The 27,914-nt window shown below is 43.9% G+C and overlaps 1 protein-coding gene and 2 long non-coding RNA genes across 4 annotated transcripts in view; 2 read left to right on the top strand and 1 right to left on the bottom strand.

Moving 5' to 3' along the window:
* The window catches only part of LOC309363574, a 193,895-nt gene extending 174,925 nt beyond the window's left edge, over positions 1-18,970 (bottom strand). The window contains exons 1-2 of one of the 2 annotated variants that reach the window (XR_014165415.1): positions 18,903-18,970; positions 14,244-14,339 (exon numbers count right to left, since the gene is read on the bottom strand). This is a non-coding gene — a long non-coding RNA (uncharacterized lncRNA). Of the gene's footprint in view, positions 1-14,243; positions 14,747-18,902 lie in introns of those variants that run through there. The other variant, XR_014165416.1, reaches the window with a different exon arrangement.
* Positions 1,504-27,914, top strand: CACNG1 (calcium voltage-gated channel auxiliary subunit gamma 1). Its single transcript, XM_081899917.1, has 4 exons — positions 1,504-1,876; positions 20,533-20,607; positions 25,251-25,388; positions 27,119-27,914. Exons 1-4 carry the CDS (start codon positions 1,633-1,635, stop codon positions 27,343-27,345), a joined length of 684 nt encoding a protein of 227 aa, XP_081756043.1. The 5' UTR covers positions 1,504-1,632; the 3' UTR covers positions 27,346-27,914.
* On the top strand, positions 7,819-14,318 carry LOC309363604. Its single transcript, XR_014165464.1, has 3 exons — positions 7,819-7,855; positions 10,181-10,305; positions 14,222-14,318. It is a non-coding gene; the product is annotated as an uncharacterized lncRNA (long non-coding RNA).

The following is a 27,914-nucleotide window of genomic DNA, read 5'->3' as shown; positions in this document are numbered from 1 at the left end:
GTTAATGCATGAAGGGGTTAAGACCACAGCATGGTATTCCTAGACTCAGGTCACACCCTCTCACCTCCAGGGAAGAAGGAAGTGAAGCTTCCTTTGCTCATTCTCTTCCAGCAGGTGAAGCTGACCTGGCAACATGTCTGGGCTTGATCACTTCAAGCCCAGACCACACGTTCAGAAACATTTTTCTGTATTTTGTAAGCCCAATATTTCTGCCTGTGTTCTTTTTGCTGCTGCATGGAATAACACATGAATCTGACCTTTGGAGTTTGTAAGTAAAGCATTTTACCTTACTAATGACGTGGTCTGTTCACTGCGAGAGAGATAAAAAGGGAAAGTAAGCAGACGAAACAGAATATAAAAGGTTTTTATTTAAAAGCTTATAATTCCCATGCTTCACTGTCACTACATATTTTGTAATTTTAAAGCTCTGTTGGGGCTCTCTTACTGGAGAATGTGTTTAGCCCCACACCTTGGATCTAGGAATCCAACCAATTCTTTTATTAACGAACTCGCATGGGATATCTATTTTCCACCCCACACAGAGCCCACCTTGTGACTCATAGCAGGAGTTTGAGTTATGAAATGGGAACAGTTTTCCCTGTCTTGTGGAAAGCTCTTAGATCATCAAGGCAATTTCTCACAATTTACGTGACATCTTTTCTGTGAGTAAGATGTGGGGGGGAGATACGCTTGCTGCGATTAAGCTTTTTCTTCTTCTTTGTACCTTTTCCTTCCTTTTATCTAAAATCACAGTCACCTCAGCCAACACTTCATGCTTTCTTATGTGTACTGAAAGCATAATCCAACTGAAATGAAAGAGCTGAGTCATAGGCATTGTTGCTTTCTACAGCAGTCTTGGTGGTGTGGGAATGGTGGGGTCCTGTCCCCCCCACCCCCCCATGACTGACATTTGTGGCAACCCCTAAAAAGAAGGAGATCTGAGTAGGGCGGGAGGCCTGAGCACAACCCCACATTTTGCACAACGTCTTGGGGAAGGGCAACAAAGCTATGCAGACTTGCAGCAGTTAGGGGATTTCCATATCTTTCATTACTCACTGTTGCTCCCTAGGAATACCAGAAGCAAAATAAACACAACACGCAAGAGTCCAACATTTGAATGCAGGTTCCTGGTGCTGAATATGGATTCAATTGACCGAGAAGCATTATATGATATAAATCTTAGTAGTAGTAGTAATACATTAGCGCAGAGTGTATGCGTCATCCTGGCACAGAGCTATAGAGGTGACTATTCATTGCACAAGTCAGCTTCAAGTCAGCCTGTGGAATTTGCAACACAAATCCCAGCAGGCATGGGGCCGTAACCTGAGCAGAGCCACTTACTTCACTCATTCTGTGCATTAATAGAAGCCTCACTCACACCAGCCAGTCTAGTCATCTAACCCCCTGATATATCTCAACAGCTGTAGGTATGGCTGGCAGCCTGCCTTTCCCAGCCCCCAACTTGCTCCACTTTGGAGCAAGGGCTGACATTTCAAAATGCTTTCAGACACCAAGACTTTGGAACACTCCTCAGATATAACTCACAGCCTTCCTTGCCACTGGCAGCTGACAATCCAGAAGTAAGCAGTAGCCACAGCATTAACTAGGTATCTAGGCATAGGTTTTCCAAGCATGGCTGAAGGCAAGACTTGCAAAGTCCGGGTGACTTTTGCTATTATTTTGATAGGCGTCGCTTTAATGTTTACAGCCGTGGTGACAGATCACTGGGCTGTGCTGAGTCCTAAGGTGGAGGAGTACAATGCTACTTGCGAGGCGGCTCACTTTGGACTATGGCGGATCTGTACAAAGCGGATCTTCATGAAAGAAAATGAGACGGACAAGGAGAAGGGTTGTGGGCCAATAAGCCTGCCAGGAGGTATGTGTCTCTGTTCACTAAATAACCACCTTGACAAAGCATTGTGGACTATATTACAACATCGAGCCAGATACGTTTTAGAAAGTTAAACAGCGTTCTGGGAAAATGGAATCAGAACCACCTCTTTTGGCATATATTGTATAAATCGTTTCTCCCATGGTCATCAACTAGCCTTTATTTTTGTAAACCACTTTACAGTGGTTATTTACAATCTAGTGGTGTATAAATTTTATTAAACAAACAAACAAATTGCAGAGGAGGCAGAAGATGAGAGATATTTTCTCCTGGTTCTTTGGTAGTATGAGTTCAGTGAATCTAGTCTTACAGAGCTGGCATAAATCCTTATTCAAAAGATTATAACAACGGCTTGGTCTCCGTAAAAATTCCAGTATATCAAACCCAGCATGGGCGTCGAATAACTATGTCAAAGGTACAAAGTTAACCTATACTTAGAAGTTAACATCAATAAATTTGATTACATAGCAGGAAAACACAGGACCATAAGCCATGGATCATTTCACTGCAGGATAACCATTCAATTTAACAAGCAAAACTTAACTGCATCGCTGGAAATAATTGCAGTGAACTCCTTCATACATGCTTCTGAATGCATGATAGTAGAGAGCATAATGGATGCAAAACATAAACAGTAGTATAGCCATCAACTTTTAGTGATGATTTTAATGTTTTGAATTTTTTGGATACTGCTTAGAGGTTTTAGAACCATCAAGCGATATATAAATTTTGTTAAAGAAATAAAATATAGCAATGAGGTATGTAGTATCACCCCCTAAATGGCTACTCACAAAGTTCATATATTGCTACTCTTGACTTGCCTTCTCAAGACGGACAACAAGCTTGGTCAATGCATTCCTGTGGAAGGGGGAATTGCGGCAGCAGCCTCTTCTCCCTGCTCCCACATGCATTTGCCCATGTTCTGAATAGTTTCTACATATGTTCAATGGTTACGTGCACAGAAATGTTGTGTGGTCATATGTAGAAGCTGGTGTCTGCATTCCTTTGTTGTGTGGGTTCTGTCTGAATCTTTTATGTTTGGCTTATGTCAAGGATGGAGCTGTTTCATACAGGTTTCAAGGCTGGCATTGGACCCTTTACTGAATGACTTTTGTTGAAAGAAAACACGGGCATGCAGTCCTATTAGTTCTCCTGGACCTCTCAGTTGCTTTTAACATCATCTGCCCTAGTATCCCCTTCTGGAGAGAGGTGGGAGGCACTGCTTGACAGTGATTCCACTCCTACTCGGGTGGCCATTTCCAGAAGATGATCCTGGGAGATCACTGCTCAATCCTTTCGCAGTTGCTGCGTCCTATTCTTTCGGTTTAACATCTATATGCAACCAGAGGGAGAAGTCATCCAGAGACTTAGCCTAGGTGTCACCAGTGCGTGGAGGTCACCCATTCTTATCTCTTTTTCACACGGTATGGCTGTGCATGAGTGTGGTAATGGACTGGATGAGGACCAACAAACCAAGACTCAATCCAGGTTTATCCACCCAGGTGAACAATGTTCAAGTTGTGCTTCCTCTAAAACAGGGTTTCCTAAACTTGGGTCTACAGTGGTTTTTGGACAACAGCTCCCATCTTCCCTAGCTAGCAGGACCAGTGGTCAGGGATGATGGGAACTGTAGTCCAAAAACCGTTGGAGATCCAAGTTTGGGAAACCCAGCTCTAAAGCACGGGTAGGGAACCTCTACTCCACAGTCCAAACTTGGTCCACCAATTTTACTTCTGAGGCCATTTTCTCCAAACTATGTCCACCTATTCCACACCTGACATCGTATGTTGGGCAGGTAGATATGGAGTCCCCAAAGAAAGCAGGATTGGACATCAGCTGCAAACGTTGACAGGCCAATCACCTGACATCATTATGACATCAGGGTGCTGCCCACATGTCAAAGTTGGCCCATGAGGTGGGGTGCGGAGATAAATATCTAGCCCACTGGGCCAAAAGTGTTCCTCACCCCTGCCATTAATAGTTTGATACCAAGTTACCAGAAAGACCTCCTTCTCCCGTAGGTAGAAGTTTAAATATCCTCTTTGAAAGCCCTGCTCTGGGTGTCCTCACTGAATTAAGTCCTCGCTTAATTAAGTGAGGTGGGCAACCATCAGTGAGAAAGCCATTTCAGTAGTGGCACCTGGTTATTGTTGGAACAGCCTTGCCAGGGAAGCTCATCTAGCCATACTTCTGTGGTCTTTTCAGCAAATTCCTAGTCACCCACACATTGTGGGTGACTAGGAACTTGCAACCTCTGCTTTTGCTTTTAAATGATGGGGTTATGGTGAATTCCATTTTGTTGCATTTATGTACCCCCTTGCCATTCTAAAAGTTTTATGTTTTACTTTATTTTTACTATTATTATTATTCATTGTAAGTCACCCAGAGAACTGGGCAACATACAAACGCCATTGATAAATAAGGCTTCCACTCCCTTTGCGCCTTTGTGAATTCATTTTCTCAATTCGCTGTCTGGAAGGAATGAAGGGCTCTCTAACGTTCAGCTGCATCTGAGCAGCGGTGTCAAAGAAGAATGAATAAAGATGCTATGGTTTCTGGAAACAGGGGCCAAGGAAGCATTGCCCCTGTGGCAGTCTGTGCATGATGGAAAATGATACTATGCTATGGGGAAATATTGTGAAAAGAGAAGCCTAGAGATTTGGGAGTGCGTCAGGAAGTGGGATTTCCAAGCACTGGGTAAGGCGATTGCATGCAAAGGAAAAGCTTCCTTTTCCTTTCATGGAAGTGTAGGAAGAATTATTTCAGCAGGTGTGTGTATCTTTTACCCTGCATCACAAGCTGCTACACCTGCCAAGACTCCCTCTCCTACACAACTATAAAAGGTGCCAAAGCTCTATCTTCCTTCTGCATCAGGGATTGTAAAGTGTTTTGCTCAGGGCCATGACAACGTAGATGCAGGCCTTTACTTGGCCTCTTGAAAGCCGGAACATGTGATCCAATGCTCCTTTTGAAACTGAACAGCACCTTGCGGAGATAGCTGGGACAAAAACAAGAAGCAAAACACTGGCAGGGATCACCACGCTGCTCCCTCTGCCCCGCCTGCCTGCCTGCCTGCCTGCCTTCTTTGGAGCCCAGCCATAGACATTGATATGTTAGCCGTTCAGTAAAATACCGTATAGACTCACTTTTTCCCTCCTAAAAAGTAAGGGGAAATGTGTGTGCGTCTTATGGGGCGAATGCAGGCTGCGCAGCTATCCCAGAAGCCAGAACAGCAAAGGGGATTGCTGCTTTCACTGCGCAGCTCTTGCTGTTTTGGCTTCTGGGATTCAGAATATTTTTTTTCTTGTTTTCCTCCTCCAAAAACTAGGTGCGTCTTGTGGTCTGGTGCATATTATAGAGCGAAAAACATGGTAACCATCATTACATAGAGTACCTATCATCTTGTTTCATTCAGTAATTCTGACCACGGTTTGCATTGCCTTGGGAGGCAGGTAACGCACATCCTATCAATGCGAGGTGTTTATAATTCTGGCAAAATGTATAGATCCAAGGCGCACTCTCCTTTGAAATGTTGCGGCATTTATCATATGAAATTTATTGGTGGGTTTATTATTTATTGCTTTTATAACCTGCTTTCGTGAAAGGGCCCCAAGGAACAACCATTTTGCGTGCATTCAAAGCACGCATGTCTGTGCATGCGCAGGCTGTTTTCAGAAATGGAAGAGGGTGGAACAAGCATGGAACATGGCAGGGCGCAGTGGGCTTATGTGCGCTCTGCCAACGCACGCAATGACCCAGAATGCAACCCCTGTGCAAATCGAGGGTTGCCTGTACATATAACATTAAAACAATAGCTAACAATATCCTTAAAGGCTAAAATATGTAAAACACAACCCATATATCTCAACAGCAGTCGAGATGGCTCCAGGTAAGCAAGCAAAACAAACCCTACCATTTCAACACCAAACCTCGGCCCTCCCAAAAGCCTGCTAAGAGATGCATTTTAATTAGTCAACAAAATGCCATTAATGTTGCTGAATGATTCACCTGAGACGCAAGGTAATGCTACAGGCAAGGGGCCACCACAGAGAAGGCCCTATCACGCCCCCTAGTCCTTACTCACTAGCAGGGTGAGGTCATCTGCTGATCTTAATGCCTGGGCGGGTTGATTCAGGGGGAGCCATTCATTCAAGTATTTTGGACCAAGTAAGTCATCATACTTACATTGAACCAGACCCAGAAGGTAATTGCCAACTGGCTAATTCCTTTAAAACAGACTTCTCTTTTCCTACTAGTGCAGGCATAGTCAGCTGATTCAAAACTTCCGGCTCAACTTTCTGCTCCATCAATTGACACACCCTCCTTCCCAGCTTATATCTGATGCCTTTTTATGGTCTTTCTTGCCAGGTTTAGAACTGGTCTGGGTGTTGCTGTTTTTATTATTACTACCATTACTATTACCGACCCAGCATCTGACTCAGGCTCCAGTCCTGTAATGTGATTTCTGAAACCTAGAAATTTGTGCCTGAGATTGAGCTAGAGATGGTGGCTTGAGGGAATATTCCACAGCACCTCTTCCTTCTTCTATCGAACTTACGAAGACTACAGCTGGCCTCCAGGAACAAAAGTTCCTACACAGAAATTGACTAATCCATTATTTGCTTAAAATCTGAAGGAGACGGCAGCACCTTACTTGCCAGAAGAAAAAGGGACAGTCAAACAAAACAGCCCCTTGCAAGTTGCCCATGTTACCCACTGGCCTGCCAACCATGCTAATTCACAGCACTCATCAACATGTGCCAAGTGGAGGATTAAATATCACCCACCCTAAGAGTGCTCCTTTATAAACTAGATCCCGCCTTCATACTATTCTGGAACACTACAGTCGCATGGTATTGTATAGCAACGCAATGATTTTTTTAAAAAAAGTTATTGTTACTATTTTACAGTTACAAATATTCAACACGGCCTAGGACCCTCGTACCTACAGGACCGCCTCTCCTGGTATGCCCCGCGGAGGACCTTAAGGTCCACAAATAACAACACTTTGGAGGTCCCAAGCCGCAAGGTGGTTAGATTGATCTCAACTAGGGCCAGGGCCTTTTCAGTACTGGCCTCAACTTGGTGGAACGCTCTGTCACAAGAGACTAGGGCTCTGCAGGACTTGACATCTTTCCGCAGGGCCTGTAAGACACAGCTGTTCTGCCTGGCCTTTGGTTTGGACTCAGTCTGACCCTTATGTTTCCCTCCCCTTGTGGGTTTGATTTATGGGCTACTATTAAAATGAGGCTGCATTTTAAATTGTATTTTTACCCTTATTGTAATAAACTGGTTGTTGGGGTTGGTTTGGGGTTTTTTTGTTTGTTTCCCCCGCTGTTGTGTTTTATTATAATTTCATTGGTGTTAGCCGCCCTGAGCCCGGCTCTGGCTGGGGAGAGGGGGGTATAAATAAAAATATATTATTATTGTTATTATTAACACAAATTCCAGACACAAAGATCTTCAAAGATGAGGCAGAATCTCACAGGGCGGTGCCTGTGGGTGCCCCGCCTACTCCTGCCAAAAGAGAAAGAGAAGCCGTAGGAGCGGCTTGTGGTGAGAGCTCATAAGCGCTCTGCATGACCCCAGTAAGCGAGGCTTCGGCAGGGTGGCAGTGCCACAGGGGTTGGGGCAGAGGGGTGGAGGAAGGGGCAGCACATTCCTGTTCTGCCTCTGGTGAAGTGGGATGGGCCACACCCAATATAAGAGCACAGCAGTTCCTTTCAGGCTATTTCAATTGTTAGTTCCACGGAAGGGGAAAGAGAGCTGCAGTAAAACATATTTTGTCAAAGCTGAGCACGTTACTGAAGCTGGCATTGCATTACGAAATAAATCAAAGTAGATACAACTGTTTCATTAGGATCTAATAACCTAGCAACAACAAGCACAAAACACACAACCTTGTTTAAAACAACCAACCTTTTGCCTGGAATTATGTGGGCTCTCTAATGTGACCAGGGACTGGTAGGAACTTTAAAAAAAAACCACAACTGTTGAGATAATTGCATGGTTTCCTATTCATGTTTTAACATTGCCTTTTCCATTGTTTGTACGCCTCTGATTAGCGAGAGAAAGCTAGTCAGAAGGCAAATTGAAAGCTTGCAATTTGCTGGCTGGAGAGCTAACAGATGATTGCAAAGCTTTCAGCACTTTAATTTAATTTTGCAAAGCACTAGATGCCTTGATAGCACTATAAAAATAATAAAGGATAATCATTGGGAGTAATAAATTACTGCGTCTGCCATTCAGAAGAAATGCGAGAATTTCTGAGAGTCTCAGATGGCAGGAAGCGGGGGGGGGGGGACGGGGGACCCAGAGTGGTTATTTACAACCCAGTTTAGTAAAATCCCAAGAATGCCCATCAAATCTCTCTACAGACATGCCTCCACCCCCCAGTCTCAGTTAGGCACCATAAATTCTAGTCACACTGCTCTGACTTAACTCACAATCTCTATAATTGTCTATTTGTTTGCTGTGCACATTTGAAAGGCAGCAGAGGGGTGTGTATAGCTCAGCTATGTTCTATCTATGCTGGCATATGCTGACATCCATCACCGGCAGCAAATACACTTGGGCTGCACTGGTTATGAATCTGTTTTATTAAGACAGCTGGTTATTTATGGGCTTTAAATTTAACCAGCAACGTGCAGCGGAGGTAGGTCCGTGTGCTTTACCCAAGCTCGCTTTTTGCAGAAAGGGAAAAAGAAAGGACCTATATTTCAGGTAGGCTTTAAGCAAGCGGGTGGTGCTGTGGGTTAAACCACAGAGCCTAGGACTTGCCAATCAGAAGGTCGGCGGTTCGAATCCCCACAACGGGGTGAGCTCCCGTTGCTCGGTCCCTGCTCCTGCCAACCTAGCAGTTCGAAAGCACATCAAAGTGCAAGTAGATAAATAGGTACCGCTTCGGCAGGTAGGTAAACGGCGTTTCCGTGCACTGCTCTGGTTCACCAGAAGCGGCTTAGTCATGCTGGCCACATGACCCGGAAGCTGTATGCCGGCTCCCTCAGCCAATAAAGCGAGATGAGCACCGCAACCCCAGAGTTGGTCACGACTGGACCTAATGGTCAGGGGTTCCTTTACCTTTACCTTTATGCTGAAATGTGTTGGCAAACCAGACCACTAACAGTACAGTGGTACCTCCGGTTATGAACGCTTCAGGTTACGAGCTCCGCTAACCCAGAAGTAGCTGTTCCTGGCTGCAAACATTGCCCCAGGATGCAACCATAAATCACGCGCTGGAGGTGTGTGTGCAGCGGGAGGCCTCATTAGCAAAAGCACGCCTCAGGATAAGAAGTTTCAGCTTAAGAATGTACTTCCAGAACGAATTAAGTTCGTAACCAGAGGTACCACTGTATATTGTAAACATGATCTAACAGTAACTTAACCAAGGCCCATCAATATGCATTTTAATAGCAAAGCAAGCCACTTAACAGGAAATAAGAGTGTCTTTTAAGAAGGCAACACTCCTTCTCATAGAGAACCTTAATTAAGAAACAATGCAGTTTGTCATCTTGAAATTGCTAGGACGTCCCTATTTTCATTAGAGAAATATGGGGCTGTGCCTATTTTCATCAGACAAACATTGGAGGGTATGCTACTACAGTATTACTAGCGGTAGTAATATAGCATTTCCCTATTTTCACTTGGCAAATATTCCTTCGATATCAACCCCTTCAATAATGTATTAATCAATACTCAGTTCTAGTGACTATTTGTGAACTTTTCTGTTATCGGGGGCTGGGGGAATGGGTGACTACAGCACTGGCCGTTTGTTCCTTTCCAAGGAAGCAATTTTCCAAATCTCAACTCAAAAGTAAATATTTTGTATGTTCATTTCCCCTCCCCTCAAAAACTTAGGAAACAAGTGAAGTGGAGTTGGATACAACCCAACTGATCTTAACATGGGATCCAGCCTCCAATTTCCAATTAGAAGTGAGCTGGTAAAATTTCAGGATGCTTCTGGTGGGCTGTTTATTGGCACAATACTGAGTTGCTGAATAACTGAGTTGTTGAACAGCAGAATTATCCCATCACTTTTCTAACTGCAAAAGTGATGGGAAATTGCCCTGGAAAGTGTGGAATAATAACCACTAGCTGGCAATGCAAACTTCCATGCGAACATTATCAAAATGATTGCTCAATAAACAGGTGATGTTGTATATCCTCAGTGTACATTTTGTGCATACATATCAATATGAATACTCAATGAACAGCCGGTCTGGAAGCTCCTTTCAGCAAATCAAAATATGCTCTTTCCAAATGACGCTCTTTCTTTCTCCTATTTTCCAGTGGCAATAGCAATTTGCATCCCAACAAATAAAGAGCTCAATAGATACAACCCAGGCTTTTCTGTCCTCAGCCTAGGTGCTGTGTAGAAGCTTTAATAGGATGAGCCCCAGCAACAGGAAACCAAGGTGCAGTTTTAGTTCTGTATCCTGACCAGCTTTTATTTCATTAACATGGATGTGTTTTTGTTTTAAAGATTTTGCAACTCGTCCTGAGATCTGCGGATAATAGGCAAGCTAAAAATACTCTAAAATAAATGAATAAATAAAATTTGCTCCCGGGGAAATGAGAAAGGAGGTTTGCACATAGCCATGACTCAGAAATCATCAGCAGTCAATTCTGAAAGAGTCCATGGCTCTACAGCCATAACCTGGGGAACTTTACGCAAACAATTCCGTCTGGGCCTCTTGTTTTTCAAACGGCAGCCCCCTCTGTCCAGCACAAGTTGAAAAATAGATTTTGGTGTGGCAAATAATGTAAGCAAAGTGCATAGAAAGACCCGGTTAATATGTGCAAACCCCTAGAGCTATAGCATAGTAGCTAAGAATCACAGAACTGGAAGGGACCTTGAGGATCACCTGGTCCAAGCAGGGATCGAACTTGCAGCCTTGGCATTATCAGTGCCACGCTCTAAACAACTGAACTATCCAGAAGGTCACAGACTAAGCAACACGTCAGGAAGCCTTTGAGTCTAGCCTCTGCTGCGAACTCACTACGTGGCCACTTTTTCTCAGCTTCGGTTACTGCATCTACAATATGGCCAGTGCACACTTACCTTACACGGTTGTTGTGAGAATTACAGCTAGAGAATCCATGCAAATCGCTTTGATCATTTGAGAGCACTATAGCGAGATTAAGCATTAAGGAGTTCTTCGAGTTATGATCCATGCATGCCAAGGTGATGCACGATTAGTTGTTGATGTTTCTTAGGAATTCCATGCCTTGAATGGGCTTTGGTATGAGCTCAGTTGAAAAACCGTGGACAGGGATAAAACCACCTCCAGAGACACCAGCTGTGTAGCTTTCTTGCGCCATTTCCAAATCATGACCAGCATATATATATATATATATATATATATATATATATGCTTTCGTAGATTTTCACGGGTACAGGAATGCAGGTTTTGGTGTCCTCGGGTGTCTTCCCGTGTATATATATACACACACACACACAAACACAAACACACACCCTATCTACAGACAGAAGTGTCTCAGCACTGGTGACTGATCTACAAGTGTCCTGCTCATGTGGATCTTTCTCTGAGACCCAGCTTGCCAATTTCCATGCATACACCAAGGCCCTGTACTAATCACAGTCCCATGCACTAACTAAATAGGCAATAAAACAAGTGACAAGATACCAGCCCAGTATAAAAGGATTTGCACAACTGGTTCAAATAACTGCAGAGATCGTACTCTGTCTGCCTTTCATCCTCTGACAACTCGCTGCACAAAATAGGATCAGTAAAGGCTTGTGGTGATCCAGCTCTGTGATTCGTTTAGCCATGTAAACTTGGATAATATTCCTAGTGGCAACAAAGAACAACAGTGTATGGAAAGTTTTCATCCATTAAGTAATATATATCCCTATCGGGGGCATAACACAACAAGCATTTTTAGCACTGGTAGAAACTGAAGTGTCTTCATTCTGATGAGCGATAAGCGATTCTGTTCAAGAAGATAGTATTCCCAAGTGCAGTGAGTCACACTGAAAGTGTCTTCATAACAAAAGCAGGTTTATTCTACGACTATTTTTCTAAACCAATCAGTCAGGCATTCAGAATTGTTCTGCTCATTTTGCCAGAACAAATGCAAATGCATAATAACCCTGTTAATGCTCATAATGGAGCAATGTTTGCCTGCCCTAGTCTTAAACTGTAGGCTTCACTCTTTAACTTCAGAATGTGGGAACCTGGCCCTGATACATTGCAGCTTCCAGTGAATTATAATATTATTGACTGGCAAGATTAAGAGACTGCATGGTAATGTAAGTAGAAGGTAAAGGTACCCCTGACCATTAGGTCCAGTCGCGGACGACTCTGGGGTTGCAGCGCTCATCTCGCTTTATATGCCGAGGGAGCCGGCGTACAGCTTCTGGATCATGTGGCCAGCATGACTAAGCCACTCCTGGCGAACCAGAGCAGCGCACGGAAACACCGTTTACCTTCCCATCGCAGTGGTACCTATTTATCTACGTGCACTGGCATGCTTTCAAACTGCTAGGTGGGCAGGAGCTGGGTCCGAACAATGGGAGCTCACCCCGTCGCAGGTATTCGAACCGCCGACCTTCTGATCGGCAAGCCCTAGACTCTGTAGTTTAGGATTGCACTGAGTAGATACATGTAGGATTGCACTTAGGTTGGTTTCTCCAACAACACACATACCAATAAAAATCTAATTATGATCCTAATTTTGGGACAGTCTCCGTTCCTGAGACTGTAGAGGATGCCTTTGGGGTTTTGAAATGCTGGTGAAGATAATATGTCATGATGCTTTGCTTAGTCTGATAACTAAACGCTATTCATCATAATCATCATCAATTTATTATGGTCAACAGACCAGAAATAAAATACTTTTTCAACTAAGCCCTCTTAAGCAAAGGAAATGGATTTCTGATTTGTGCCATTAAATCTACAATATGATTTTTATTTTATTTTTTGCACTTAGGTATATTGATTTGTTTGCAATCCATCTTCCTAAGAACACAGAAGATTTTAACTGTACATTAGGCAACTGAATTTTACTTCCTTTGTGTATGAATTGGCTTTCAAAATGGCTATGCTATTTTAGTAAGCTAAGCAAAGCGTTGCAAAAGTAATGTCATGATAATCAGTCATGATTTCTACAGGCACAAGCTGAAATCCAAATGGCTGTTTTCAGTGTTATCGTAGGCATGTCTACTCACCGGGTCCCATGGAGCTTACTCCCAAGACAAGCAACAGAGGATGACAGCCTTAAGCTCACACAAAGTCCTTTGCTCAAATGCAGTGGAATTTCACAAGCAGCACTCGCACCCGCTGCCATGCCATACTAAAAGCTACTTTTGAAACTCCACTCTGTTTCAGAAGCAGCAGGTTATACAAGACAGAAGTACTGTTCTTGGAGGACAGAGGGCGGGCTGGTGTGGAGGACTCCCTGGTCCTGAATGGGGTAACTGTGCCCCTGAAGGACCAGGCGCACAGCCTGGGAGTCATTTTGGACTCACAGCTGTCCATGGAGGCACAGGTCAATTCTGTGTCCAGGGCAGCTGTTTACCAGCACCATCTGGTACCCAGGCTGTCTCGCCAGAGTGGTGCATGCTCTGGTTATCTCCCACTTTGACTACTGCAATGCGCTCTATGTGCAGCTACCTTTGTAGGTGACCTGGAAACTGCAATTAATCCAGTATGCGGCAGCTAGACTGGTGACTGGGAGTGACCGCCGAGACCACATAACACCGGTCCTGAGAGACCTGCATTGGCTCCCAGTACATTTCCGAGCACAATTCAAAGTGTTGGTGCTGACCTTTAAAGCCCAAACAGCCTCGGTCTTGTATACCTGAAGGAGCGTCTCCACCCCATCATTCAGCCCGGACACGGAGGTCCAGCTCTAAGGGCCTTCTGGCGGTTCCCTTACTGCAAGAAGTGAGGTTACAGGGAACCAGGCAGAGGATCTTCTCCGTAGTGGCGCCCACCCTGTGGAATGCCCTCCCATCAGATGTCAAGGAAATAAGCAACTATCTTACTTTTAAAAGACAACTGAAGGCAGCCATGTTTAGGGAAGATTTTTAACGTTTAATGCTGTATTGTGTTTTTAGTATTCAGTTGGAAGCCACCCAGAGTGGCCGGGGAAACCCAGCCAGATGGGTGGGGTATAAATAATAGAAGATGATGATGATGATGACGATGATGCACAGGGAAATAAATGCAGCCTAAGAAAAAACAATAGCATCCTTATTGTTTGACAGAACTAGGAGAATAGGAAGCCAGAACATTAATCCATCTAGCTCAGTTGGCCATTTTACACACAAGACACCCCCAATCAAATATTTTCACTTGTCTACAGCCACAGTCTCATTGTATTTTACCTTCGTGTGTGACGAACTGGTCTGCTTCTTACCACCACAAAATGGGTGTCGTCTCCCTTGTTGTAACTGGAAAAGACGATCGAGAAGGGCAACTGTCTAAACCGAAGCAGAATGCTTTGTATTAAGAAATTAAAATCACACGTCTGTTTTGCAAACAGTACTGCTTATTCAGTTACCATAAATCAACCAAAGTACAGAAGATTAAATGTTGTGCTAAAGAACTGCATTGTCTCTAAACCATAATTATTGTACCCACACGAGCAGTAATGCACATGGTAGAGTGCCATCTTGCACTGAATAATTTCCATGTTATTCCATATTAGCAATTAATTACAGTACTTAAAATGCCATTGCTCCATAAGCTAGCTGAAAGAGTATTTCTGATGTAAGACACCCAAGAGGATCTTTCCAATCACTTGGAGTTGCCTGAAACAGATGTTGCGCTCTCCTCCTCATAGCTTTGTTCTTATAGTCACACAACAACCACTGTTCCCCTAGTCTGACTCATGGGTGCTCAGACCCCAAAACTGGCACAATACTGTCCCATGGTGGAGGAGCACCAGTGTATTCATGAGGGATGATATAACAGTAAAGGTTGTGGCGCTCATCTCGCTTTGAGGCTGAGGGAGCGGCGTTTGTCCACAGACAGCTTTCCAGGTCATGACTAAACCGCTTCTGGTGCAACGGAACAGCGTGACGGAAACCAGAGTGCACAGAAACACTGTTTACCTTCCCATCGCAGTGGTACCTATTTATATACTTTCACTGGAGTGCTTTCAAACTGCTAGGTTGTCAGGAGCTGGGACAGAGCAATGGGAGCTCACCCTGTCGCAGGGATTCGAACTACCGGCCTTCTGATCAGCAAGCCCAAGAGGCTCAGTGGTTTAGACCACAGCGCCAACCACATCCCATGAGGAATGATGTACCAATAGTGCTCAGGCAAGCCTGACACTCAAAGGCTCTGCAGGGTGATTAGAGTATGTTAAGCCATCAGGTAGAAAAGCGAGGGAGGCAGGGAGAAAAATATCCATCCACACATGTCTTTTGGTGCACTTAGGGACCACTAAATCTAGAGTTGCCCTGCCTACAAGTAGGCATGGAAGGAGCAGTCAGTTTCAGATCTCTCAGTTTCTGATTTTTTTAATCTTGAATTCTCCACATTTCTGCAGCAATTTGCATTAAAATGGAATCTCATTAAAATTCATAAGCATCTGTCCAAATACACACATTTTTGTATGCAATTTTGACTAATGTACACCTTTTATTGCAATTTCCCCATATATTATACAGTTTTGTATGTTATTTTCACTATTATATCAATTTTTATGCACACTCCCCCCCCCAATATACGCACTTCTGTAAACATTGTTTGGTTGGAGAACTGCATCTACAAAATTTGGTTAAGTTTCAAAGGCTGGCTGTGTTTCAGTTCTCATATGGTTTCACAAAGAGCAAATTTGATAATTACCTTTAAATGCAAACTGAGTTGAATTTCCCACCCACCTCCATCCTTACCTGCAAGCAAGAAATCCTGGACAATAATCCAAAGGACATCTGTTTGCTGCAAGCTTCACGCATTATTGTAGTGGAAATAAAAGTCAGAAAACACTGTAATGCCACCTGTAGTCATTTTCTATGTAATGAAGGTATTACAGAGAACCTGCCTTATTTGTTGCAGCTGTGTGCAAATAAGTCACTGGCCTATTAACAAACAAAATTACTTATTTAAAAAGTGATAGAGCTGTTGTTGAAAAGCTTTCCTCCTTTGCCTCCGTGGTAGCAAGCATGCACTGAAAATGTTTAGCTGTCCGTGTAGTGGATTTTTATTATAAGGGAATAATTCGTTTCTGAATTTAATTAGATGCGGAAGTTTTATCTCGTTTGTTACGGCCCAGGGACTGAACAAATAAAACTGCTACTACGTTTTAAGAAGCGCAGCATGACAGAACACACACTCCACAAATCATGGGGACACAGAAACTTCCCATCCCTGTTTTTCTTGCAATTTAGGCACAGAATGAACCACTTCTCATTGCGTAACCACAGTGTAACCCTGCCTTACTCCACAGCAAAATTCCCTAAGCAGGTATACTACATATTCTCTGGCATGCATTCCACGAATTAGGACAAATACCAGTAAGAACACATACAATAAATATTTAAAAACAATTAAATAAAGAAAAGAATGCACAACACGCACACTCAGAAGACCATGCTACAACAACCAGTTATTTGCTAACTGAAAAAAGTTTTTGCCTGCTGGCGAAACGAAAGCAGATAGTGGGGGCAGCCCAGGGTGGAAGCAGTTTGGGAGCAGCCACCAAGAAGGCCCTGTCTCACATCCTCACCAAACATGCCTGCGAATGTAGCATGATCAAGAGAAAGGCCTCTGCAGAAGATCTCCAAGGCCAGGCAGGCTCATACTGTATAAGGAGATGTGTTTCTTCAGAACGTTCCGCTATAATTTATCGGTGTTGACTCTGCCTTCCTCTTCAGCCCTATCTTTGTCAGAGGGGAAAGTGCTTAGAAGTTGGATTAGTTCTTGCAGGTTTATGATTTGGTTTTGGGGCTCACTAGCTTGGGGAGGAGGTGTGTGGTTCCTCAGGCTCAGGACAGGTGGGGGTCACATGCCTCGTCAAACCCAGAAGGTATAACAGGCCTGTGTGTCCTGGCCTGCACGTCCTGCATCCTGACTAGGCCTCTGCTTCTTGGCCAGGCCTCTGCATCCTGGCCTGAACAACTGCGTCCTGGCCCAGATGACATTTGTAGATGTGTGTGTGTTTTCTTTTTTCTTTTTGTCTTTTTTTTTTCTTTCTTGTTTGTATAGTTTTATTTTGGATTTGATGTTTGTAATTTTTGTTGTAATTTTGCATTGAAAATAAAAAAAAATTAAAAAGATGGACTAAAAACAAAATGTAGCTCCAGAACCGTGAGAACCGTTTCTTGTTGCAGAAGCAGATTGTTATACCCAGTGCCAGATTTACGTATAAGCTAAAGAAACTATAGCTTAGGGCCCCACTCTCTTGGGGAAAAGAAACTGGATGTACATTTCCAAAATATAAGATAAAAAAATAAAACCTACATACAGCAACAGTGTTTTGTGTTGTGTAGGCTCCTATTATGTAAGTAATCAAAATGTAAGTAAACAAAAAAACCGCGATAATTTATTGTTGACAATGGACAGCTGGACATATAAAGGGCCCCATTACCTTCAGTAGCTTAGGGCCTCATCAAACCTAAATCCGGCCCTGGTCATGCCAAGGTATGAGAAACTGAATTTCTCTCTTCTATGCAGCCCTAAAAAGCACAGGGTCCCAGCCTCTTTCTGCCACTTTATACCTTTCCATCTTCTCTAGAGCAGGAAGAAAAGAAAGCAATAAATGAAGACCTACCAGCGGTAAAAGCCCAAAGCTTTCATTACAGGTTACAGGGAACCAGACAGAGGGCCTTCTCGGTAGTGGCGCCCGCCCTGTGGAATGCCCTCCCTTCAGGTGTGAAGGAAATAAGCAGCTATCCTATCTTCAAAAGACATCTGAAGGCAGCCCTGTATTGGGAAGTTTTTAATATTTAATGCTGTATTGTTTTTAACACTCGATTGGGAGCTGCCAAGAGTGGCTGGGGAAACTCAGCCAGATGGGCAGGGTATAAATAAATTATTATTATTATTATTATTATTATTATTATTATTATTATTATTATTATTATACAAAAAGCAGAACCTGTGTTCAAAGGCCTAGTTCTTGGCCTTTCCTAAAAGCTTTGCCAACTCCTTTAACTGACTGTGGGTTCTATCCAATTACAGTGGTACCTCGGGCTAAGTACTTAATTCGTTCCGGAGGTCCGTTCTTAACCTGAAACTGTTCTTAACCTGAAACACCACTTTAGCTAATGGGGCCTCCCGCTGCCACCGCACTGCTGGAGCACGATTTCTGTTCTCATCCTGAAGCAAAGTTCTTAACCTAAAGCACGATTTCTGGGTTAGCAGAGTCTGTAACCTGAAGCGTATGTAACCTGAGGTACCACTGTAAGTCACTTCTGCTCACACATTAGAACTTTCTCTCCACACACACACACACACACACACAAATTTGCTCAGGGGTTTCCTGCAACCCTCTGGGACCAGTTGAGGGCAGTGTAGGGGGCACATAGAGGCTGAACAACTTCATTAGATCCAATCTATTATGGCTGTTAAAATTGTAATCACAGTTTCGCAAGTTCGTACTTGCCCACAGAATTCCCCCAAAGGCCTTAAACGAGTTAGTGTGTACTTAGCTGTGTCATCTGTAAAACAGGACCCTGGAGGACTGTTTCAAAGATGAAGGACAGCAGGGCTGCAAAATATTATTAAAATCTTTATACTTTGTACCATGGCCTCTCAAGCAATAGATCATAAGGTTACCTCTACAGTACTATTGAATATTTGTCACTTTCCTAAGATCTAGAGGTGGTGCTGCCCAGATGTGGATTGCTTTGGAAGGAGAGCTCTCTTGAGGATTATGGCATTTTGTAACATATAGTGAAATGTTTAAGGTTTAAGGTTTTGTTATCTTTCTGTATATGTTGGAAGCCGTCCAGAGTATCTGGGGCAATTCAATCTGATGGGTGGGGGTACAAATAAAATAATAATAATAGTTGTTGTTGTTGTTGTTGTTTACTTACATATATACCAGTAGAGCATAACTGGAGGCAAGTGGCATAAGGACTTCTAGCTGATAGCAGACCTGCTTTAGAAGATACAGGCTTCTTCTAAAACAGGGGTAGACAACCTAAGGCCTGGGGGCCGGATGCGGCCCAATCGCCTTCTAAATCCGGCCCACAGATGGTCTGGGAATAAGTGTGTTTTTACATGAATAGAATGTGTCCTTTTATTTAGAATGCATCTCTGGGTTATTTGTGGGGCATAGGAATTCGTTCATATATTTTTTTCAAAATATAGTCCGGCCCACCACATGGTCTGAGGGACGGTGGACCAACCCACAGCTGAAAAAGGTTGCTGACCCCTAAAAGCTCTCCCCCTTTCAAGATTCTGCCGTTCCTTCTCCACAGAGATATTAAACTCCCAAGGCAGGAGGAAGGATGAGTAATCTTCCACAAACAGTTCTCACATTCCAGGGCGATCTTTCAACCCTTAGCTTCTGCTGAGGAAATACCAACCACTCATTCATCCCAAACCTTTAACTGAAATTTTCCAAACAAAGATATGGCTGGCACGGTTTGGCCAACATTCGTAACTATACTTCCTGTTATATTAGCACCAGCCAACTGTTGCTTGCTGCAGTCTTGTGATCTTGCGCAAAAGGAGCAAAAAATTCAGAATAGGTAACATAGTTGTTTGCTATACTTGGCACCTATAAAGCCTCCAAGATGTCTATGATATCATGTAGGAAATATATTTGCCTGACATCTTAGAGCAGTGGTCCTGGTTAGTTAGAGATGAGGATGAAAATTGTAGTCCAAAAATAGCTGGAGACCCAAGTTTGGGAAACACTGTCTCAGAGCATGGGTAGCCAAACTGGTGCCCTCCAGGGGCTCCTGGACTCCAAGTCCCATCATCCCTCACCATTAGCCATGCTGGCTGAGGCTGATGGGACTTGGAGTCCAAAAAGTCTTGATGGGCATCATGCTACATAAAACCTGTGATAGAGAGCTGCTACAAGTCGGAGTAGGTGGGAAAGTACTTAATGAAATAGCTTGCCTCATTAAAAGGCCCTTTCCAAGAAGAAGAAAGAGAAAATAAATAAAGGAAGCTGCCACTGTATACATACTTACCTTGAAGTAAGTTACTTATGAGAAAATGTCATATGACTGCACATTGTGTTATTTAAATCCCTTGACTGCTTCAGCAGACCCTCCAAGTGTCTCTGTTTTCCAGAGACAGTCCCAGATTTACAGAAGCCATCCCAGTTTCTGATTTGATCTCAGAATGTCCCACTTTTCCTCAAGACGTCCCTATTTTCACTAGAGAAATATTGGCGGGTGTGCGACCCCAAAGCCAAGGAGATAAGTAACTATACAACCTTTAGAAGACATCTGAAGGCAGCCCTCTATAGGGAAGTTTTTAATGTTTAATATTTTATTATGTTTTTATACATGTTGGAAGCCACCCAGAGTGGCTGTAGCAACCTAGTTAGATAGGTGGTGTACAAATAATAAAATTATTGTGGTGGTGATGATGCCACAGGACGTCCTATTTTCATCGAAGAAATGTTGGAGGGTATGCTTCAGCATTCAAGTGGAATTTAAAAAAATGTGCCTTTATCCATTTGCCTTTTCTTTTGTTTCCCTCCAGAACGCAACTGTTCCTATTTCACACACTTTGTCTCAGGAGAGAGCACAGAGATTTTTGAAGTGTCAACACAAAGAGGTAAGGAAAAACCGGTAAGGCGGCCATCTTGTTCTCACTACAATATGCCTCACACAATAAATGTCCAATTCAGGAGGCATGGAATGTGACTCCTCCTAAATACGGAAAGACAAAATGGGCTGCAATGGGAGGCTTTCCAGGGATACGATTGGATAACACAGTTCTGTGGAGTTAGTTGCAAATTCATATGGTGTAGCTACATAAAGGCTTAAGCTGCAATCTTAGGCATGCTTACGTGGGAGCAAGCCCTATCGAATCCATGTGGCTTCCTCTTGAGTCGACATGCATAGGATTGTGCTGCTAACTGGACTTTCTAGAGCTGGGGACAGGGTTCATAGTCACAAGTAAAATTTCGTTCTTAATAGTAATGGAAAGCCTTCTCCCCTTTTATACCTGTGTTCTTACTACACTACATATTTTAACATGTGGCTATAGTGTTTAGCGAGGGACGCAGGTGGCGCTGTGGGTTAAAGCCTCAGTGCCTAGGACTTGCCGATCGAAAGGTCGGCGGTTCGAATCCCTGCGGCAGGGTGCGCTCCCGCTGCTCGGTCCCAGCGCCTGCCAACCTAGCAGTTCGAAAGCACCTCCGGGTGCAAGTAGATAAATAGGGACCGCTTACCAGCGGGAAGGGAAACGGCGTTTCCGTGTGCGGCTCTGGCTCGCCAGATGCAGCTTTGTCACGCTGGCCACGTGACCCGGAAGTGTCTCCGGACAGCGCTGGCCCCTGGCCTCTTAAGTGAGATGGGCGCACAACCCCAGAGTCTGGCAAGACTGGCCCTTACGGGCAGGGGTACCTTTACCTTTACCTTATAGTGTTTAGCAATCCTACTGCTGCTATTTTGGATTTTTAAGGTCTTTTCTTGCAATAAAAATATTTTTAATAAATTAAAAAATGTTCCTCTTCTTTCTATCAGCAGCCAATATAGCTCAGTCAGTCTTGAAAATGGGGAAAGGACCCTCCACAGTTTGTTGATGTGGATCAACCTGTTGACCTTCATTATCTTTTTCAGTAGTAATATGGCATCATTACTGCTAAATTCAAGTACTTTTACTACAGCTGTCTGATAAAAAGTACCTCAACTATATACATGGGTAACTTTTATTATGTTTCAGAATAACAAAATTTTAGGGTGGTATTCTTCTCTTTTTATATTTTACTTTATCTTATCAGATCTATTATATCTTGTCAGATTTCTTATCTCTCACCAGATCTCCTACCTCTTATCAGATCTGTGCTTCTTCCACCACACCAGCCCAACATCTTATTTCTTAATTCTTCAATCCTTACATGAGGCAAGCAAAAAGATGTTTGCAATTTTTCTACAAATCATTGTTTTAAACCCCATGAAAGGTGGTGGTGTTGTTGTTGCTGCTGCTGTTGACAGTAATAATAATCTTAATAATTACTATAATAATAATACTGATAATAATCTGAAGAGTTTCCTTCAGCCTTTATGCCTTAAATCATAATCATTATATGCATAAAAGTCTGGATTTCTGCACACATTTATTTGCTGTTTGCACACTATTAGAGGCATCCATTTGATCTCAAAAACATGTCTATCCCATCATTATTCACTTCAGAGGAAATCCTCAGAGTGCACTGCTAAAAAAGTTTTTTTTTAAGTGCACAGACCATCTCAAATTCATTTTTCAAAGATGTTCAAAAGCATTTTAAATGTGTGTCAGCCTATCCCAAGTGGAATCAACCTGTATCAGGGCCAAACTAGATATGATGGCAGCAGTTTAAACTAGAGGGTTATGGAAGAGAAATGTGCTCAGTTCACATTTTAATGCAAACCTACCTTATTTGCCCACCCCAAGCCAACACACAAAACAAAACACAGTTGTCCTGTTGTCAGGCCTCGAGGAAACGGCTTCCCACTCAGTTCTGCTCAGCTGTTGTCTTCCGAACTATGCCCCTCTGCAAACCACTGCTCCAAATCTATACTGCCCCAGGGCAGCTTCAGGATCCTGGTCAGAAGCAGGGGGAGGGCGAGGTCCCCACCATTCCTCATCGGAGTAGCTCCCCTCAGCCTGGTCTCTGACACCTGTGTAATATGCATGTCTCAAAATTTTGCAATGCAGTTCTTCTAACCCGCCCCCTTCTACTTGACAAAAATACATCTTATAATGTATGTTAGGTGAAAGTACGGTATTCACAAAAATGCATATATCTAGTGAAAACAATGTACAGTGGTACCTCAGGTTACATACGCTTCAGGTTACATACGCTTCAAGTTACAGACTCCGCTAACCCAGAAAGAGTGCTTCAGGTTAAGAACTTTGCTTCAGGATGAGAACAGAAATCGGGCTCCGGCGGCAGCGGGAGGCCCCATTAGCTAAAGTGGTGCTTCAGGTTAAGAACAGTTTCAGGTTAAGTACGGACCTCCGGAACAAATTAAGTACTTAACCTGAGGTACCACTGTACAAAATGTGTTGTACTGGGGAAACCTTGTTTGCAAAACTGTGCATATTTACAGGATAACATATACAGTCATACCTCGGGTTGAAGTTGCTTCAGGTTGAGCACTTTCGGGTTGCGGTGACTTCCAGGTTTCACCGCTCACGCATGCGCAGATGCTCTAAATGACGTCACGCGCATGCACGGAAGCGGCAAATCGCAACCCGCAGACACACAGTCGTGGGTTGCGTTTGCTTCAGGGTGCGAATGGGGCTCCAGAACGGATCCCGTTCGCATCTTGAGGTACCACTGTATGTGCAAAATAAAAATGCATACGGGTATTAGGTAACTGATGTGGGGCAAACTGAATTTTGGGGGAAATGAGTAACTGACATGGACAAGTTTGCTTGGTGCTTATTTAATACACAGAAGGACTGCCCAGGACTCCAGATGCAATTGCAAAAGTGGTCGCCAAGGGGAAGGGCAGAAACCTCCCACTGCCAAAGGTCTGCCTCCCTCAGCTTCTTTGACTCCTGCAGCTCCCCTCCCCTGGTGCTTTTCTCCAGACTTAGGTGACTTCCAGTCCCGGAGTTCCTCTCAAGCCCTTGAGGAGAAAACTGGGGCTGTAAACTGCAGGCAGGCCAGTGGGTTCGGCACCTTTCACTGGGGTGCCATTTTTGCTGTTAAAATCAGACGCTGCCTTTTTCCCCTATGTGATTTGGGACAGAAAAGCACGAAGGAAAATATGTAATCAGAAAACAACAGATTAAAGTGAAACATGTTTGCCTTTTTGCAAAAAGCAGTGCACTTATATTGGAGCCAATTAGCAGGAAAATAACCTTCAAGATTTCTCCTAGATTGAACAAATGGGGAGTGGGGCATTGCAACACTTAAAAACAACATAGAAGGCAAATATCAGCCACTGTAATATTAATGCAGGGCTGTGCGTGTTAAATATTAAATATATCTGCAAACTAATGCAATATGTAAACAAACCTCTGAATTATTAAATTAACATACCCATCCTTTCCTTGTTCAGACATTGGCTTGTTTGTTTGGCTTCATAACATACAACATACTTAGCTCAGCTATGCAGTGCAAGAGTGCTGACCTGAAGCCTTGGCTCAAAGAAAACAGAGCTGTAAGTGAGATCGGAAGGAAATGTCCCAATCCTGAGCAATATGAGCTTCTCAAACTGTATATAACTCCAGTCCTGGTCCGACTGCACTGCCAATAAGTTTCCTGGCTCAATAGACCTATACAACCTTGTTGTTGTTGTTGTTTATTCGTTTAGTCATTTAGTCCAACTCTTCGTGACCCCATGGACCAGAGCATGCCAGGCACTCCTGTCTTCCACTGCCTCCCGCAGTTTGGTCAAGCTCATGCTGGTAGCTTCGACAACACTGTCCAACCATCTTGTCCTCTGTCATCCCCTTCTCCTTGTGCCCTCCATCTTTCCCAACATCAGGGTCTTTTCCAGGGAGTCTTCTCTTCTCATGAGGTGGCCAAAGTATTGGAGCCTCAGCTTCAGGCTCTTTCCTTCCAGTGAGCACTCAGGGCTGATTTCCTTCAGAATGGAGAGGTTTGATCTTCTTGCAGTCCATGGGACTCTCAACCTTATACAACCTTAAACGGCTCAAGAGGAGGGAGGCCAAGAGGCAGAGATGAATCCAGCAGGGAAAGCGGCATGGGTGTCTCCCCCTACTGTTGTGACAAACTCCCTCCCTTGGTCTCCCAGAACCAGGAGAGGAATGAAAAGGGCAGAGGAGAAGTTACGTAGATTCGTGCAGACTCAGTCTCAGATTGCTTGGGGGAAACCTGGAGAAGAGGGGACTTAGGCAGTTGTTGGAAGGCAGGGACATTCAGTCTGAGCGACTGCCTCACTGGGACAAGACCTCCTGGAGGTAAGTTGCTGTGCTCATTAGGCCCGACACTCCTGTGCAGATCCTGTTTTTGCTAATAAAGAGTTAACTCCAACTTTCTTGGTGTGATATGCTGCTGGCTTGCTCTTGTCAGATAGACATGAAATGTCAAAACATAAACTATCAATTAATGAATGAAATAATAAATGAGATAACAACTGCACATGGGAAGCCTTGGACTGTCATAAGCCTTCACCACCACCACCACATATTCTTAATGATTTTTATTTGCTTTAAAGGAATTCTGCAGGACCAATGCGGCTGGAAGAGTTGTCTGAAGAGAGTCATCATTTTCCCCCTCTGTTTTGTCTTGACAGAATACAGCATTTCTGCAGCTGCCATTGCCATCTTCAGCGTTGGCTTTTCCATCATCGGAACTATTTGTGTCCTCTTATCCTTCAGGAAAAAGATGGATTATCTCCTAAGGCCAGCTGCTATGTTTTACACCTTTTCAGGTAGATCATCACACAAGGGGGTAAATGGATGCAGATTTCATGGTGTGAATCAAATTCAGGGGAAGATGGGAGGGGGCAGAATGTTGATAAAGATTGAAATAACGGAGGGGGGCAGATTTGAGTGGCATGCCAAAGAAGGAAACAATTACTTTCACCTGGGAAAGAAACATACTGAGCTAGTTCATTGCTCTTAATTTCCTCTTTGTGTAAGACAGAGACCACATATTGGGCTCCATTTGTAAAGCTGCCTTGTCATTGCATGCTGGTTCTGCTAAGGGTACCCAAACTTCTCAGGATATGTTGTGATTGTTCGTTCAAGCCTCTTGAAGTCCTTAGTTATGTGCCTCTCACTTCCCTGAGCCGCTAAAAGTTACCAAAGTTTGCCTTCTTTCTTGGTCTCGTCGTAATATTTCACTTATTTGCAAATATAGAAGTGGAGCACAGGTAGAGACAAGCAGCTTAAGACAAGCAGCAAATCCACTAATCTTCATCAGATCCCCAGAGAGCCACTCCAGCATCCCAAGATACCTGCCAGCCTCCAGCTAGCTCTCTGTCACCATCTCTCCTCTTGTCTTAAATGACAGCTTCTTGTGTTCCTTTTCTCTCTTGCACAGGTGCGCGCTCTCTCTCTCTCTCTCTCTCTCTCTCACACACACACACACACACACACACACTTCTCTTAGCTCAGTGATGGCCAAACTTGGCCCTCCAGCTGTTTCGAGACTACAACTCCCATCATCCCTAGCTAACAGGACCAGTGGTCAGGGATGATGTGAATTGTAGTCTCAAAACAGCTGGAGGGCCAGGTTTGGCCATCACTGTCTTAGCTGATGGGCGGGGAACACCTTCCTCGGACTCTGATGGGTCTCTCACACAATCCTCCATTCCTTTAAGGAACTTTTTTCCTGGCCTTCCTGAAGAAAGAAAGAAAATTTTCCTGGCAAAGGCTATGGCCAGGTCAGCCTTCACAGCTTTTGTTGTGTGCATGCATACACATACACATGTGGCCTGTGTGCATGAGCACACCCAGACTCACAAACGCACAGAACATGGAGGATAAGGCTGTTGAAGGCAACGAATCATATTGGCTGTATCCCACCGATCAGAGGTAAAGGTAAAGGGACCCCTGACTATTAGGTCCAGTCGTGACCGACTCTGGGGTTGCGGCACTCATCTCGCTTTATTGGCTGAGGGAACCGGCGTACAGCTTCCAGGTCATGTGGCCAGCATGACTAAACCACTTCTGGCGAACCAGAGCAACGCACGGAAACGCCGTTTACCTTCCCACCAGAGCGGTTCCTATTTATCTACTTGCACTTTGAGGTGCTTTCGAACTGCTAGGTTGGCAGGAGCAGGGAATGAGCAACGGGAGCTCACCCCATCACGGGGATTTGAACTGCCAACCTTCTGATCGGCCAGTCCTAGGCTCTGTGGTTTAACCCACAGCGCCACCCGCGTCCCAATCAGAGGTAGCATGCCTCAAAATGCCAGATGCTGGGGAACAACAGCGAGATGATGCTATTGCCTTTATGTCTTGCTTACGGGCTTCCCATAGGCATCTCTGTGACAAGCAAGTGCTGCTGGACTGGACATTCTATTCTATATTCCAGCAATGGTGGGCAATCAGAAAGAAGACGTTGGATTCAGCTAAGCCCCAAACCAATTAAGATCACAACAGCAAACCCTGTTTGTCAGCTGTTTACAGCTTTTCCTTTCTTCCCTCCTTCCAGGCTTGTGCATTATCATATCCGTGGAAGTCATGAGGCAGTCTGTCAAAAGGATGATTGACAGTGATTATACGGTCTGGATAGAGTACTACTACTCGTGGTCCTTCGCCTGTGCCTGCGCCTCCTTTGTCCTGCTCTTCATCTGTGGGATTGCTCTGCTGCTCATCTCCTTGCCTCGCATGCCCCAGAATCCCTGGGAGACTTGTATGGATGCCGAGCCAGAGCATTAAGCCACTCCGGGCTCGGATTGCCACTTAAGTAACATCCTATCCCCCTGCTCTGAGCATGCATACGGAAAGGTCAGCTATATATATAGATATTATAAGAGGCCTCCAGGAGACAGTGTAGGATGACTGAAGAATCTTTGGAGAACACTTGTTTGTGGAATTGAAGGGGGAGGTTAAATACAAAGCATCGTTCATTTAAAACAAAAAATAAAAGTGTTAAGATTACTGGCTCCGGAATCGTGTACAAATAATTGTGCTCTGCGGCACTATCAGTTTGTAATATGCCCAATGTAGATGAGGAACGGATAACATTAATCCACTTGAATGGAAATGTGCATTTAAGAGAGCGCTTTTATCCATTTTTTTACCCCACCCAGCTTCCATAAAATATGAGGGGGAAGCAAAAAAATACAAGGCATATTCTTGCCTTCCTCCGTGAGTTAACCATATTCTCCATCTCTATCGCTGGATGAGGACTTTATTGGCAAATGACTGTAAATAATGTTACAACTAATCTGTGGAATGTACGACATCATTAAGCACATAACAATAAAAAAAAAGATTTTGGATAA

This window comes from Podarcis melisellensis (genome assembly GCF_964234715.1).
Source record: "Podarcis melisellensis genome assembly, chromosome: 2".
NCBI classification, from domain to species: domain Eukaryota; kingdom Metazoa; phylum Chordata; class Lepidosauria; order Squamata; family Lacertidae; genus Podarcis; species Podarcis melisellensis.
This window is presented reverse-complemented; position numbering and strand designations above follow the sequence as displayed.